The following is a 15,787-nucleotide window of genomic DNA, read 5'->3' as shown; positions in this document are numbered from 1 at the left end:
ACTAATACTCCATAATCTCAGGTTACACTCGGTTGCATTGACAGACTTGGCGTTCAGCATCGAAAAATTAGTGTACGTCATATTCCCATTGAAGTTCATCAGCGAACTGCTTTTCAGTCGAGAGTTTGATACGGTGTAATTGACTTTTTAAAAAACAGCTGTTTACGATGTCGCTGTTCCGGAGCGTCGAATTGAATTCAATTCCATTGACGAAGCATGTATTTAGGTACGAGGAATCGATAATCGTGACGTTTGTCATCGTTTGATTAGTAAAAGTTGTTAGATTTGACTGCAAATTGACCCAAACTGTGTTATTGACAGATCCATTGACAGAAGTAAAGTTCGTGTACGAAGCATTAGTGAGCGTTGAATTAATGATGGTCTGATTGAAAATGAGACCATTAGCGTGAGTAGCGTTCCTCAGTGTTACGTTGATGTAACTGACGTTACTGCACTTATGGTCAGGGTGAAGTTCGTTAACTCCAGGTAAGGTGAAGAAAAAATAACGAAAGTCATATTCAAAGCGTTATACCCGCTGAAGCAAAGGCACGAGTATTGGCCAGACCAAACCGTATGATTCAAAGTACAGGGCGCCGGCGGTGAAATGTAGGAAGGCAGCGGCGACGATAAATATTCAGCTAAAAATAAAACAAAAAAAGTTCTTACAATTAGTGGTACGTTGCTCGGTAAGAAGACATGTTCGTTGCAGAGCTAAAAACCCGGATAGAATGAGTCCCGTACCAATTGAAATTGCGCGAACTACATTTTCAGACCTAACGGATCCGCGAAGGCCCAATAACTACTTTAGGGTCACAAAACAGGGTTTGGACAGCGAGGACGACATTCTTAGGAAGACTTGAGTAAATGTTAGCACGCGCTAGCAACGACAGACCAACCTTGGCGCCAAGCTCAGCAAGCAAACATCAAAAACACAGCAGTACAATTAAGAGTCAGTCATTCAACAATCCGGAGGAGAAGACGTAGGATAGAATGGCTCTATTCGACGTGCAAAGGATTCCGGCATCATTGCCTGCAGCCTGATCTCTTCCAAATCGATACCAGTGCAGTTAGGTGTAGCCCCTTCTATGAAGTAATTGTACAAGATAGCCATTTCGGTTGACATTGACATCGCTTTCCTTTCCTCTCGAACAATCACCCTAGGTTCCTCTATAACGGGTTTCTCTGTAGGATGCTTTTTTTTGTAGCATTTCGTTGTGTCTATTCTGGCAAGTAGCGGCATGCGCATAGTCTTCTTTCGAATATGCCTCAAAGGTTCAAGTGAGACGCTGTTCATAGTCTCGTTATCCGCGCTTGAGTTGCATGCGACAAGTCCGTAAGCGCAGTTAATAACGACTGACGTTCGGTTAATTTCGCTATTAACGACAGTAACGTTTTCTGCTATTCCACCCTGGACATCCGACAAGTCAACAAAAGAGTCCACCATGATGCTATTTATGGCCAGGGAGTCTATTAGCGTGCAATTGACCACGCTAAAATTGAACATGTGTGATGCGCTCACACTGTACAACGTCGTAATCTCGTTCTCCAGACGGAAATCATTCGCAATCGAATCCTCAACCGTGAGATTGTACAGCATACCGTTCGAAAAGCTCACGTTAGACATGAAGTTGTTTATTATAGTCATGTTTATTCTCGTGGAAAGATCAAACGTCGTATTAACGAACAAAGTGCCGTTGAGAGTGACGTTGATGAACGTGTGATTGTAACCGGTTGCGTTGATGAACGACTCGTTGATCGACAGAACGTTGATGGTCGACGAGTGGTTCGCTGTACAGTTCACGGCGCTCACGTTTATTTTCGTCATGTTGGACTCCATCGAGTTAGCCATGCTGGAATTGATGAAAGTGACGTTTATCAACGTCGCATTTTCAAGCATGAGGTTGACGAACGAGCCGTTGTAAAATGTGCTGTACATGTCGGTAAAGTTCTTGGCGTAGACGTTCAAGTCGCGATACATGGTAGCATTGTGACGAACGACCTTCACGTTCAGCCTCGTCTGGTCGATGCTCGTCATGTTCCACGACGACACGTTGAACCAGGCCACGTTAAAGTACGTCGAATTCAGAGACGTGCAGTTCGTGTAGGTCGCGTTCTTCAGCGTGACGTTGACGGCGGTCATATTCATTTCCGTCACGTTGATCGCCGTGTAATTCCACGCCGTCAAATTGACGTTCTTTTCGTTCACCGACGTGACGTTGATCGACGTCCAATTGTACGACGTCGAGTTGACGTAGGTGGCGTTCAATTGGCTCACGTTCAACAGAGTCTGATTCGTGAACGTGGCGTTCACGATCGTCACATTAATCCACGTCTGATTGACGTTCGTCGCGTTCACGATCGTCACATTCACCCACATGCTGTGCTCGTACGAGCCATTGGCAGCGAGCAAGTTCATATAGGTGACGTTCCAGAACATGGCACCCCAAATTGAGCAGTTCACTTTGGTGTAGTTCAAGTACGAACTGTTCATCACGGTTATGTTGAGAGACGTCACGTTCCATTCGGTCACATTCACGAAGCTGCTGTTTCCCACCGAAACGTTCTTATACGTCGTGTTCCAGTATGACGAGTTGAATGACGTGTAGTTGAAGAGGATAACGTTGGTCAGATTGGAGTTCAGCATTGTGAGATTCACTCTTGTGTAGTTCACAAGAGTACTGTTCAACAGGGTGAGGTTGTACGTCGTCACGTTGAACTCGGTCACGTTGATGAAGCTGCCATTTAGAATTGAGAAATTCGAGTAGGTCGTGTTGAGATAGGTGCAGTTCGTGCACCTATGGTTCACCAGCGATACGTTCTCCATGCGAGAGTGCCACACCGTGTAATTGGCCCTCGTGTAACTGACGAATGAACAGTTGACGATGCTCACATTCCAAGACGTCAGATTGAATTCGGTGACGTCAATGAAGCTCGCATTTACAATCGAAGAATTCGAGTAGGTCGTGTTGATGTATGAGGCGTTGATCGATGTAAAGTTGAGCATAGAAACGTTCTCGAGCTTGGAATGATAGACGGTGTAATTCACTCTCGTGTAGTTAACGAAAGAACTGTTTACAATGCTGACATTCCATGACGTCAGATTGAATTCGGTTCCGTTGATGAAGCTTGCGTTTAGCATTGAGAAATTGGAGTATGTCGTATTCAAATACGTACCGTTAATTCCGGTGAAATTCGCGATCGAAACGTTTTCTAGTTGAGAGTTGGATATCGTGTAATTGATTCTTGTGTAGTTGACAAGAGTACTGTTCAACATGGTGAGGTTGTACGTCGTCACGTTGAACTCGGTCACGTTGATGAAGCTGCCATTTAGAATTGAGAAATTCGAGTAGGTCGTGTTGAGATAGGTGCAGTTCATGCACGTGTGGTTCACCAGCGATACGTTCTCCATGCGAGAGTGGCACAGCGTGTAATTGACCCTTGTGTAATTGATGAATGAACAGTTTACAATGCTCACATTGCAAGACGTCAGATTGAATTCGGTGACATTAACGTAGCTCGCATTTACAATCGATACATTCAAGTACGTCGTGTTGATGTACGAGGCGTTGATCGATGTAAAGTTCAGCATAGAAACGTTCTCGAGCTTGGAATGATAAACGGTATAGTTGACTCGTGTGTAATTCGTGAACGAGCAGTTTGAGATACTGACATTCCACGACGTAAGGTTGAATTCGGTTCCGTTGATAAAGCTCGCATTCACGATTGAGAAATTTGAGTACGTCGTGTTGATGTACGAGGCGTTGATCGACGTAAAGTTCAGCATAGAAATGTTCTCGAGCTTGGAATGATAGACGGTGTAGTTGACTCTCGTGTAGTTGACGAAAGAACTATTTACGATACTGACATTCCACGACGTAAGGTTGAATTCGGTTCCGTTGATGAAACTCGCGTTCACGATTGAGAAATTCGAATAAGTCATGTTGATATAGGTAGAATTGATGGACGTGAAATTCACCATCGAGATGTTTTTCAGCTGAGAAAGAACAATGCTGTAGTTGAGCCTTGTGTAGTTGATAAACGAACTGTTTGTAATAGTCGTATTCCACACAGTCACGTTCAGTTCGGTCACATTGACAAAGCTTCCATTCAGTACAGAGAAATTGCCGTACGTCGTATTCAGATACGTGGTGTTTATCGACGTGAAATTCACTAGTCCTCCTTCAATGAACGTTGAATTCGATAGCGTGTAGTTGACTCTCGTGTAGTTGACGAACCACGTGCCACTCACAGTGATGTTCTCCGCCGTCACGTTCGTCTCGGTAACGTTGACTAGCGAACAGTTTTTCCACACACTGTCGCGATGTGTACCGTTCACAAACGTCATGTTGATCTCGTTAGAATTTATTGTCGTTGCGTTCCGAAGTGTTACGTTGCTCAACGTACGATTGATGTACGTGGTCATGAACGATGTTGAATTGAACCACATGCTGTCGTTCGCTGAACCGTTGATCGACATGTAGTCGACAAAATTCGAATTGAAGAACGTTGTATTGACGATGGAGTGATTGAATGAAAACACGCCGATGTGAGACACGTTCTTCAAAGTCATGTTGGCGAGCGTCCAATTGAGCATGGTCATGTTCATGAAATAGCTGTCTTGTAGTACAGATACCTCGTTCCAGTAAGTCGGGTTCCAGTAAGTCGGGTTGCAGTCGCGATAATTCGGTCTATTCTTGCTCGCAAACGTCACGTTCATCATCATCTGATTGATGAATGCCATTCTGGTTGCTTTCAATGTGATCCAAGTCGTGTTGTGAATAGAACCGTTGACAAACGCAAAGTCAGTGTAAGTGGCATTCATGATCGTTGAATTGATGATTGTGTGGTTGAAAATACGACCATTGGTGTGGGTAACGTTCTTCAGCGTTACATTTACGTAGGCGATATGTTTTGCGGTGATGCCTGACAAAACCAGAGTGTCAATAGTGCAATTGACGAACGTCAGATTTGAAAGAGAGACGTTAGTCAGTTCCAGGTATGGTGTCGTGTAATTGACGAATGTTACATTAAAAGCCGTTGAATTTCCTGAAACGAAGTGCTGGATGTTGACCAAGCCACACTGTGTGATTCAACAGGAAGGGACTTGGTTGCGAAATGTATGGAGGCAACGACAACGACGAATAGTTAGCTAAACAGAAATACACGTGTTGAGATGATATCTATGACAGTCCCATTATCTGTACCTTTCACGTCAACGTATATTGTTGCTATGGCCTTTGAGCCAAACGGACCCAATGCCTCACACGCATATTCACCCCCGTCAATAGAACGAAAGTTTTGAATAAGGAGACCGCTGGTAAGAATTTTGTACTTGACGCCGTCTATTAGTTCCGTTCCATTGCGAAACCAATTGACTTTCAGCGTGTTCTTCACTTGGCACGGCAGAAAGACTTGTTCATTGAAAACCGCGTCTTTAAGGATGGACACTTCTTTCTTAGGTAAAGTTAAGAAATCATACGGGGAAAGAGTAAAAAATGCATCGGCGATGGCTGAAGACTTATTCAAAGGCGACCCCATTGCTAGAGACTCCAATGAATAGACACGCTCCTTTCTCACATAGTCAAGGTAAAGAGGTTCTCTAGGAAAGTCAATGACACCGAGAGTGTCAAGCACTTCCAGAGAACGAAACAGTGAAGAATAAGCTTCGTCTGGCGCAATTTTACGAGTTTCGAACGCATCAATAGTCCTGTTTACCTGTGCCCATTCAATCCAGTCGGAAATATTTGGGGTGACTTTGATAACCCATGAAACGATTTCAGACGCGTCCAAAGACACAAATACGTTTGAAGGAGAAGGAGTATCGATTTGAGCGTAAAATGGACAATCGTCAGGAGACTTTTCGATGTTGCACGTTTTCGTTTTCTTGATGTGGATGCGCTTCCCAATCTCGCACGCATGCTGATGCAAATGACACGCCGTAGGGTAAGAGCATTGGTTGGTCCCGCAGACAATTTCGCTCTTCTTTCGGCGGTCACAGCACTTTGCCCGACATCGGCAGTCCTTCACAGTTTGGCCGCGAATAGTCAACCGCCTGCAAATTCGATCATAGTGGTGCTCCTTCGGACCTGGTGAGAAAAGACACAAATTGAATTAAAACTTCGCCCCCGTTTCTGCATATCTAAGAATCTCGAGGAGAACAATGGTGCGTCGGCGTGTACCTTCAAACTGCGAGCAGAAGGCAAGTCCAGTTTCATTCAGAAAGCAAAATTCGTCTTCGGTACATTTCTCCGGAAATGGAGGCACGTCGCAAGGATCTACAAACACAATGAAATTTCTTGCGCAAGCCCACGTAAAAAGAGTTTACGTTCATCCGGAAAGGCCAAGTCTGAGTGCTGATTCGTGAGCAAGTCACCACTCTGCAATGAAGAGAGCTAGCAAATCGTAAATTCGAGCGAAACGTCCAAACATACGAATGAGTCTGACTCTGCCCAACAAAACAGACCAAGAAAAACCACGAGGAAAGTCTTCATTCTCTCTCAGCCCGGTTGCGATGAGCTAGAAGGCTACACAGAAGCAGCATCGAAAAAGGTCGGCCTCAACGGACGAAATTTTAAGCGTCTTACCTGCTGGGAGAAGAACGAAAGACAAAGGTCTTCTCACGAGCGACGCACGCATATATGCGGTAGGTAATCTCGACATCAGATATAGCCGTCCAATCACAGGCTCTGCGTGCCGGCCACGCGAAGGAGCGACGGGAAAGCACGTGCAAGGGCACGGACAAATCGCTCCAACGGTCTCAGTTCATTTCATGCAATGGGTCCTTGAAAAGACCGTTGGACCCCGCGAGGGGCGCGATTGACCAGAGCTGCAAGAAACTTGAGATAAATGAGCACAATATGGAAGGTCACGCGCCACCCAGGCCTTACCTCCACTCCTACAAGCTGTGCAGGAGGCATTTATGCGTGGAACCGAAACAGGTCGCGACGCTTCCTATGACCGATTTCCTTGAAGCAAACAAACACGCTGATCCTTAGGTTCTTCAATGCAGCTCTCTGACAGTCTCTCTGTTGTTTCGCTGCCGAAAGCGACAACGATGCCCGCCCGGATGTCGGGGACAAAGGTCCCGGGCATGGATTGCGGCGCGCGAATCTTCACGAAATGTGTCCCCGTGTATAACAACAGAATGCAAAGCTACTAGAGATGGCCATCATAAATAGCCTCCCACCGCTTACAGTACGCGAGCGCCTTAGATAATGTGACGTCATAAAATTTCAGGGTATTATATTCACGCTCTGTACATGTATCACAGACCTGCAGCTCAGTCCTGCACACATAATCTGTGATAATGATTTTGAAGTTTATTGTCTGCGTAGGTATGTAAGAAGACATGTTCGTCGCAGAGCTAAAAACCCGGATAGAATGAGTCCCGTACCAATTGAAATTGCGCGAATTACATTTTCAGACCTAACGGATCCGCGAAGGCTCAATAACTACTTTAGGGTCACAAAACAGGGTTTGGACAGCGAGGACGACATTCTTAGGAAGACATGAGTAAATGTTAGCACGCGCTAGCAACGACAGACCAACCTTGGCGCCAAGCTCAGCAAACAAACATCAAAAACACAGCAGTACAATTGAGAGTCAGTCATTCAACAATCCAGAGGTGAAGACGTAGGATAGAATGGCTCTATTCGACGTGCAAAGGATTCCGGCATCATTGCCTGCAGCCTGATCTCTTCCAAATCGATATCAGTGCAATTTATTGTAGCCCCGGCCATGAAGTAATTGTACAAGATAGCCATCTCGGTTGGCATTGGAGTCTTCGCTTTCCTTCCCTCTCGAACAAGCACCTTAGGTTCCTCTGCAGCAGGTTCCTCTATAACGGGTTTCTCTGTAGGATGCTTTTTTTTGTAGCATTTCGTTGTGTCTATTCTGGCAAGTAGCGGCATGCGCATAGTCTTCTTTCGAATATGCCTCAAAGGTTCAAGTGAGACGCTGTTCATAGTCTCGTTATCCGCGCTTGAGTTGCATGCGACAAGTCCGTAAGCGCAGTTAATAACGACTGACGTTCGGTTAATTTCGCTATTAACGACAGTAACGTTTTCTGCTATTCCACCCTGGATATCCGACAAGTCAACAAAAGAGTCCACCATGATGCTATTTATGGCCAGGGAGTCTATTAGCGTGCAATTGACCACGCTAAAATTGAACATGTGTGATGCGCTCACACTGTACAACGTCGTAATCTCGTTCTCCAGACGGAAATCATTCGCAATCGAATCCTCAACCGTGAGATTGTACAGCATACCGTTCGAAAAGCTCACGTTAGACATGAAGTTGTTTATTATAGTCATGTTTATTCTCGTGGAAAGATCAAACGTCGTATTAACGAACAAAGTGCCGTTGAGAGTGACGTTGATGAACGTGTGATTGTAACCGGTTGCGTTGATGAACGACTCGTTGATCGACAGAACGTTGATGGTCGACGAGTGGTTCGCTGTACAGTTCACGGCGCTCACGTTTATTTTCGTCATGTTGGACTCCATCGAGTTAGCCATGCTGGAATTGATGAAAGTGACGTTTATCAACGTCGCATTTTCAAGCATGAGGTTGACGAACGAGCCGTTGTAAAATGTGCTGTACATGTCGGTAAAGTTCTTGGCGTAGACGTTCAAGTCGCGATACATGGTAGCATTGTGACGAACGACCTTCACGTTCAGCCTCGTCTGGTCGATGCTCGTCATGTTCCACGACGACACGTTGAACCAGGCCACGTTAAAGTACGTCGAATTCAGAGACGTGCAGTTCGTGTAGGTCGCGTTCTTCAGCGTGACGTTGACGGCGGTCATATTCATTTCCGTCACGTTGATCGCCGTGTAATTCCACGCCGTCAAATTGACGTTCTTTTCGTTCACCGACGTGACGTTGATCGACGTCCAATTGTACGACGTCGAGTTGACGTAGGTGGCGTTCAATTGGCTCACGTTCAACAGAGTCTGATTCGTGAACGTGGCGTTCACGATCGTCACATTAATCCACGTCTGATTGACGTTCGTCGCGTTCACGATCGTCACATTCACCCACATGCTGTGCTCGTACGAGCCATTGGCAGCGAGCAAGTTCATATAGGTGACGTTCCAGAACATGGCACCCCAAATTGAGCAGTTCACTTTGGTGTAGTTCAAGTACGAACTGTTCATCACGGTTATGTTGAGAGACGTCACGTTCCATTCGGTCACATTCACGAAGCTGCTGTTTCCCACCGAAACGTTCTTATACGTCGTGTTCCAGTATGACGAGTTGAATGATGTGTAGTTGAAGAGGATAACGTTGGTCAGATTGGAGTTCAGCATTGTGAGATTCACCCTTGTGTAGTTCACAAGAGTACTGTTCAACAGGGTGATGTTGTACGTCGTCACGTTGAACTCGGTCACGTTGATGAAGCTGCCATTTAGAATTGAGAAATTCGAGTAGGTCGTGTTGAGGTAGGTGCAGTTCGTGCACGTATGGTTCACCAGCGATACGTTCTCCATGCGAGAGTGCCACACCGTGTAATTGGCCCTCGTGTAATTGACGAATGAACAGTTGACGATGCTCACATTCCAAGACGTCAGATTGAATTCGGTGACGTTAATGAAGCTCGCATTTACAATCGAAGAATTCGAGTAGGTCGTGTTGATGTACGAGGCGTTGATCGATGTAAAGTTCAGCATCGAAACATTCTCGAACTTGGAATGATAGACGGTGTAGTTGACTCGTGTGTAATTCGTGAACGAGCAGTTTGACATACTGACATTCCACGACGTAAGGTAGAATTCGGTTCCGTTGATAAAAGTCGCATTCACGATTGAGAAATTCGAATAAGTCATGTTGATATAGGTAGAATTGATGGACGTGAAATTCACCATAGAGATGTTTTCCAGCTGAGAAAGAGCAATGCTGTAGTTGAGCCTTGTGTAGTTGATAAACGAACTGTTTGTAATAATCGTATTCCACACAGTCACGTTCAGTTCAGTCACATTGACAAAGCTTCCATTCAGTACAGAGAAATTGCCGTACGTCGTATTCAGATACGTGGTATTTATCGACGTAAAATTCACTAGTCCTCCTTCAATAAACGTTGAATTCGATAGCGTGTAGTTGACTCTCGTGTAGTTGACGAACCACGTGCCACTCACAGTGATGTTCTCAGCCGTCACGTTCGTCTCGGTAACGTTGACTAGCGAACAGCTTTTCCACACACTGTCGCGATGTGTACCGTTCACGTACGTCATGTTGATCTCGTTAGAATTTATTGTCATTGCGTTCAGAAGTGTCACGTTGCTCAACGTACGATTGATGTACTTGGTCATGAACGATATTGAATTGCACCACACGCTGTCGTTCGCTGAACCGTTGATCGATATGTAGTCAACAAAATTCGAATTGAAGAACGTCGTATTGACGATGGAGTGATTGAATGAAAACACGCCGATGTGAGACACGTTCTTCAAAGTCATGTTGACAAACGTCCAATTGAGCATGGTCATGTCCATGAAATAGCTGTCTTGTAGTATAGGCGTATCGTTCCAGCAAGTCGAGTTGCAGTCGTGACAATTCATTCTATTCTTGCTCGCAAACGTCACGTTCATCATCGTCTGATTGATGAATGCCATTCTGGTTGCATTCAATGTAATCCAAGTTGTGTTGTGAATAGAACCGTTGACAAACGCAAAGTCAGTGTAAGTGGCATTCATGATCGTTGAATTGATGATTGTGTGGTTGAAAATAAGACCATTGGTGTGGGTAACGTTCTTCAGCGTTACATTTACGTAGGTGATATGTTCTGCGTCGATGCCTGACAAAACCAGAGTGTCAATAGTGCAATTGACGAACGTCAGATTTGAAAGAGAGGCGTTAGTCAGTTCCAGGTAGGGTGTCGTGTAATTGACAAATGTCAAATTCAAAGCATTGAATTTCTTGAAACGAAGAGACGGATATTGACCGAGCCATACTGTATGATTTAACGTAGAGGGACACGGTTGTGATATGTATGACGGCAACGGCCCCGACGAATAGTTAGCTATACAGATATAGAAATACTAATATTAAATTCTGCTAACAATCACATAATAGTCTGTACCTTTCACTTCAAGGTACGCTGTTGCTGTGGCTATTGACTCAAAAGGGCCAAATGCCTTGCACGTGTATTCATCCGCGTCGATAGGACGAACGTTTTCAATGAGGAGACCGTTGGTAAGAATTTTGTACTTGACGCCGTCTACTAGTTCCGTTCCATTGCGAAACCAAATGACTTTTAGCGTGTTCTTGACTTCGCACGGCAGAAAGGCGGCTGCATTGAAGATCTTCTCTTTCAAGCAGCTGCACTCTTTTTTCGTTCCAAGTTCATACTTGGAAAGAAACGAAAACGCATCGGCGATGGCTGAAAACTGATGGAAAGTTGACTCCATTAGGAGAGACTCCAACGAGTAGACACGCCTCTCTCTGACGTAATCCTCGTAGAGACTCAGAGGTTTTCTGGAAAATTCAATGATGCCGAAAGCGTCAAACACTTCCAGAGAATTAAACAGCTGAGCATATATCTGTAGCTCCAAGTCTGAGGCAGACGCTTCATACCCCTTGATAACTCTATTTACTTTATTCCAGTCAATCCAGGCTTCCAAGCATGGTCTGACTTTAATGGCCCATGACATGATCTCGGAAGCGTTCAAATACACTGTCACATTTGAAGGTGAGGGTGCGATTTGAGCGTATGATGGACAATCGTCGGGAGACTTATTGATATTGCACGTTCCCCTTTTCTTGATGAGGATGCGCTTCCCAGTCTCACATGCATGCTGATGCAAATGACACGCCGTAGGGTAAGAGCAGTGGTTGGAGCCGCACACATATTCATTCTCCTTTCCGCGGTCACAGCACTTTGAGCGACATCGGCAGTCCTTCACAGTTTGGCCGCGAATAGTCAACCGCCTGCAAATTCGACCATAGTGGTGCTCCTTGATCAACTCTGGCGAGAAAAGACACAAATTGAATTAAATTTCGCCCCCGTTTTTGCATATCTAAGAATCTCTAGGAGAACAATGGTGCGTCGGTGTGTACCTTCAAACGGTGAGCAGTATGCTTGTCCAGTTTCGCTCAGAAGGCAAAATTCGTCTTCACTACACTTCTCCGGAAATGGAGATACATCGCAGGGATCTAGACGCGTAGAATGAAATTGTCTGTACAATGCCACGTAAAAGAATTTTACGTTCATCTGGAAAGGCCAAGCCTGGGTGCTTATTTGTGAGCAAGTCTTCACTCTGCAAATGAAGAGAGCTAGCAAATCGTAAATTCGAGCAAAACGTCCAAACATACGAATGAGTCTGACTCTGCCCAACAAAACAGACCAAGAAAAACCAAAAGGAAAGTCTTCATTCTCTCTCAGCCCGGTTGCGATGAGCTAGAAGGCTACACAACAGCAGCATCGAAAAAGGTCGGCCTCAACGGACGAAATTTTAAGCGTCTTACCTGCTGGGAGAAGAACGAAAGACAAAGGTCTTCTCACGAGCGACGCACGCATATATGCGGTAGGTAATCTCGACATCAGATAGAGTCGTCCAATCACAGGCTCTGCGTGCCGGAGGAGCGACGGGAAAGCACGTGCAAGGGCAGGAACAAATCACCCCAACGGTCTCAGTTCCTTTCATGCAATGGGTCCTTGAAAAGACCGTTGGACCCCGCGAGGGGCGCGATTGACCAGACCTGCAAAAAAACTTTGGATAAATGAGCACAATATGGAAGGTCATGCGCCACCCAGGCCTTACCTCCACTCCCACAAGCTGTGCAGGAGGCATTTATGCGTGCGTGGAACCGAAACAGGTCGCGACGCTTCCTATGACCGATTTTCTTGAAGCAAACAAACACGCCGATCCTTAGGTTCTTCAATGCAGCTCTCTGTCAGTCTCTCTGACGCTTTCTGGTGTTGTTTCGCTGCCGAAAGCGACAACGATGCCCGCCCGGATGTCGGGGACAAAGGTCCCGGGCATGGATTGTGGCGCGCGAATCTTCACGAAATGTGTCCCCGTGTATAACAACAGAATGCAAAGCTACTAGTACTGAAAATAAACGTCATGCAAAGGTTTAGAGTCGATGGTGTGTCAACGTATTGCCTAGAAAGGAGAAGAACGTCTTTCTTTCTTCAAGGACAAGGAAGAAGTCTTCTTTGACCTAACAAACAGTTCACAAGACGACTAATACTCCATAATCTCAGGTTACACTCGGTTGCATTGACAGACTTGGCGTTCAGCATCGAAAAATTAGTGTACGTCATATTGAGATACGTGCCCTTGATCCCATTGAAGTTCATCAGCGAACTGCTTTTCAGTCGAGAGTTTGATACGGTGTAATTGACTTTTGTGTAATTAAAGAAACAGCTGTTTACGATGTCGCTGTTCTTGAGCGTCGAATTGAATTCAATTCCATTGACAAAGCATGTACTTAGGTACGAGGAATCGATAATCGTGACGTTTGTCATCGTTTGATTAGTAAAAGTTGTTAGATTTGACTGCAAATTGACCCAAACTGTGTTATTGACAGATCCATTGACAGAAGTAAAGTTCGTGTACGAAGCATTAGTGAGCGTTGAATTAATGATGGCCTGATTGAAAATGAGACCATTAGCGTGAGTAGCGTTCCTCAGCGTTACGTTGATGTAACTGACGTTTACTGCACTTATGTTGGACAACACGAGCGTGTCGATAGTAGTATTAACAAACGTCAGATTGGTCAGGGTGAAGTTCGTTAACTCCAGGTAAGGTGAAGAAAAATTAACGAAAGTCATATTCAAAGCGTTATACCCGCTGAAGCGAAGGCACGAGTATTGGCCAGACCAAACCGTATGATTCAAAGTACAGGGCGCCGGCGGTGAAATGTAGGAAGGCAGCGGCGACGATAAATATTCAGCTAAAATAAAACAAAAAAATGTTCTTACAATTAGTGAAATCGTACACTAGTGTGGTACCTTTCACTTCGAGAGAAGTCGTTGCTTTGGCAGTTGAGGAATGAGGACCTTTGGCCTCGCACGTGTACTTGCCTTCGTCGATGGGACGAACGCGTCGAAGGAGAAGACAGTCGGGAAGAATTTGATGATTGCCGTCGTCTCTTATTTCAGTTCCTTCGTGGTACCAAATGATTTTATCGGCGTTTTGAACTGCACATTGGAGACTGATGGGTGCGTTGAAAATTTGATCTCTAAAACTGGCAAGCCCTTTCTGCGATAAAGTCAACATGTCGTAATCGAAGAGACAAAATAGGGCGTCAGCAATAGCAAACGACTTATGGAAAGGCGAATCTGCTGGAAGGGATTTCAAAGAATAGACGCGAGTTTTCGCAACGTAGTCCGCATAGGGGAACTTTTTCTCGAAGTGAATAACGCAGAGAGCGTCGAGGACTTCTAGAGAATGAATGATACGAGCATAACCGTCATCTGGCTTTGCTCTAGAATTCTTATACGCTGCAATGAACCTGTTCACAATATTCCAGTTGATCCAACTGGGAAAGTCGGGCGTAAATTGAATGGCCCATAGAATGACATCAGAGGCGTTCAAAGACACCGTCACTTTTGGAGGTGGAGGAACAGCGATACGAGCGTACGACGGACACTCGCTGCGAGACTCTTCCGATTCGTTGCACCGTCCCCTTCGCACGAGAAAAACGCGTTTCCCGATCGCACACGAACGTTGATGCAAATGACACGCCGTGGGGTAAGAGCAATTGTCCGAACCGCAAACGTACTCGTTCTCGTTTCCACGATCGCAGCACCTCGAGCGACATCGGCACTCTCTCGCACTTCCGCCGTGGACGTGTCGATGCTTGCATATGCGACCGAAGTGAGGTCTCTCGATCGCACCTGGTCCGATACCGAATTAGGTTATCGACGTCAAGGAGCCTCTGGGGAAACGATGGCGCGCGTCGGCGTGTACCTTCAAGAGGCGCGCAGAATGCCCTGCCCTCTTCGTCTAAAACGCAGACTTCTCCTGCGTCGCACATCTCCGGACTTTCGTCGCAGGGATCTGCACACAAAAACATAATACCGGTATATCGTTTCGATGTGACCCTAAGCAAGAAGATTACGTACGTCTTTCCGGAATGGTTCGATTTATCAGCAAGTCTTCAAACTGCAATAAAATCGTACATGCACTTTCTCCGGGTTCGATCAGTGGGTCGTACGTATGAAGCTTCTGCCCAGCATAGCAGACCAAGAAGCCCAACAACTAGAGCTTTCATTTTTTGCAGTCTCTAATAAGTCGAAATGAGTTCCAGACTGCACAGACGCAGGTCCATGCACGAGACTCACCTTATAGGTGCACTCGCACGATCAGAACAGAGCTTCTTGATGTGAAAACGACGGCAGAAGACGCCTCTTCCCGCGCGATATATGCGCGTTTATGTGGTGAGTCATTCGATTTCATGCAGAACCGTCCAATCACAGACCAACGTATTTATATATGTGGCGGACCGCGAGGGGTGTGTACGTGGTGGAAGCCGGGGGCGGTTCCTCCTCGCATTATCATACAATCGAACGTAGAAATAGGTCAAGAAAGCTATTCTACATTGCCGCCGGCTTTTTTTGAGTGCTGAGAGGACGTCGAGTTCAAAAATAGCCCGTTCTGCTTCGATGACTGCAACGAATGAGGCCACACGATGTTTCTCGGATTCTCCCCCGCGTGTGTGACACCGACACGGAGTAAACAGACTTTCCAAAGGGAGCCCCTCCCCGACGAATGAATTAAGGGAAGGTTGACGGCTCCCGGCTTGCTCTAACGAGCAAACTTTGAGGTGAACGACC

General features: G+C 45.7%; 3 protein-coding genes across 3 annotated transcripts; all 3 read right to left on the bottom strand.

Moving 5' to 3' along the window:
* Nucleotides 1-817: 817 nt before the first annotated feature.
* On the bottom strand, nt 818-6,769 carry LOC136186441 (protein PF3D7_1417600-like). The gene is made up of 6 exons (XM_065973787.1): nt 6,585-6,769; nt 6,432-6,524; nt 6,326-6,377; nt 6,180-6,275; nt 5,205-6,086; nt 818-5,149 (listed from the first exon to the last, which is right to left on the bottom strand). Exon 6 carries the CDS (start codon nt 4,820-4,822, stop codon nt 959-961), a length of 3,864 nt encoding a protein of 1,287 aa, XP_065829859.1. The 5' UTR covers nt 4,823-5,149; nt 5,205-6,086; nt 6,180-6,275; nt 6,326-6,377; nt 6,432-6,524; nt 6,585-6,769; the 3' UTR covers nt 818-958.
* Nucleotides 6,770-7,452: 683 nt separating this feature from the next.
* Nucleotides 7,453-12,488, bottom strand: LOC136186439 (protein PF3D7_1417600-like). The gene is made up of 6 exons (XM_065973784.1): nt 12,469-12,488; nt 12,316-12,408; nt 12,209-12,260; nt 12,061-12,156; nt 11,084-11,968; nt 7,453-11,023 (listed from the first exon to the last, which is right to left on the bottom strand). Exons 2-6 carry the CDS (start codon nt 12,373-12,375, stop codon nt 7,611-7,613), a joined length of 4,506 nt encoding a protein of 1,501 aa, XP_065829856.1. The 5' UTR covers nt 12,376-12,408; nt 12,469-12,488; the 3' UTR covers nt 7,453-7,610.
* A 517-nt stretch (nt 12,489-13,005) lies between these two features.
* LOC136186456 (uncharacterized) lies at nt 13,006-15,782 on the bottom strand. The gene is made up of 6 exons (XM_065973806.1): nt 15,296-15,782; nt 15,169-15,237; nt 15,077-15,116; nt 14,922-15,011; nt 13,961-14,848; nt 13,006-13,902 (listed from the first exon to the last, which is right to left on the bottom strand). Exons 2-6 carry the CDS (start codon nt 15,223-15,225, stop codon nt 13,139-13,141), a joined length of 1,839 nt encoding a protein of 612 aa, XP_065829878.1. The 5' UTR covers nt 15,226-15,237; nt 15,296-15,782; the 3' UTR covers nt 13,006-13,138.
* Nucleotides 15,783-15,787: the final 5 nt, after the last annotated feature.

This window comes from Oscarella lobularis, chromosome 4, assembly GCF_947507565.1.
Source record: "Oscarella lobularis chromosome 4, ooOscLobu1.1, whole genome shotgun sequence".
NCBI classification, from domain to species: domain Eukaryota; kingdom Metazoa; phylum Porifera; class Homoscleromorpha; order Homosclerophorida; family Oscarellidae; genus Oscarella; species Oscarella lobularis.
The sequence above is the reverse complement of the archived record's forward strand: the minus strand, read 5'-3'. Positions and strand labels throughout refer to the sequence as shown.

Excerpts from the sequence above, each read along its gene's own strand:
- LOC136186441 (XM_065973787.1), bottom strand. The coding sequence starts at position 4,822 with ATGAATGCCACTTACACTGACTTTGCGTTTGTCAACGGTTCTATTCAC.
- LOC136186456 (XM_065973806.1), bottom strand. The coding sequence starts at position 15,225 with ATGAAAGCTCTAGTTGTTGGGCTTCTTGGTCTGCTATGCTGGGCAGAA. Across the intron at positions 15,012-15,076 it reads TCGAACCATTCCGGAAAGAC|ATCCCTGCGACGAAAGTCCG; the intron begins GTACGTAATCTT and ends TTTTGTGTGCAG. Across the intron at positions 13,903-13,960 it reads GACTTCTCTCGAAGTGAAAG|CTGAATATTTATCGTCGCCG; the intron begins GTACCACACTAG and ends GTTTTATTTTAG.
- LOC136186439 (XM_065973784.1), bottom strand. The coding sequence starts at position 12,375 with ATGAAGACTTTCCTTTTGGTTTTTCTTGGTCTGTTTTGTTGGGCAGAG. Across the intron at positions 12,157-12,208 it reads CTTGGCCTTTCCAGATGAAC|ATCCCTGCGATGTATCTCCA; the intron begins GTAAAATTCTTT and ends CTACGCGTCTAG. Across the intron at positions 11,969-12,060 it reads ATACTGCTCACCGTTTGAAG|AGTTGATCAAGGAGCACCAC; the intron begins GTACACACCGAC and ends TTTTCTCGCCAG.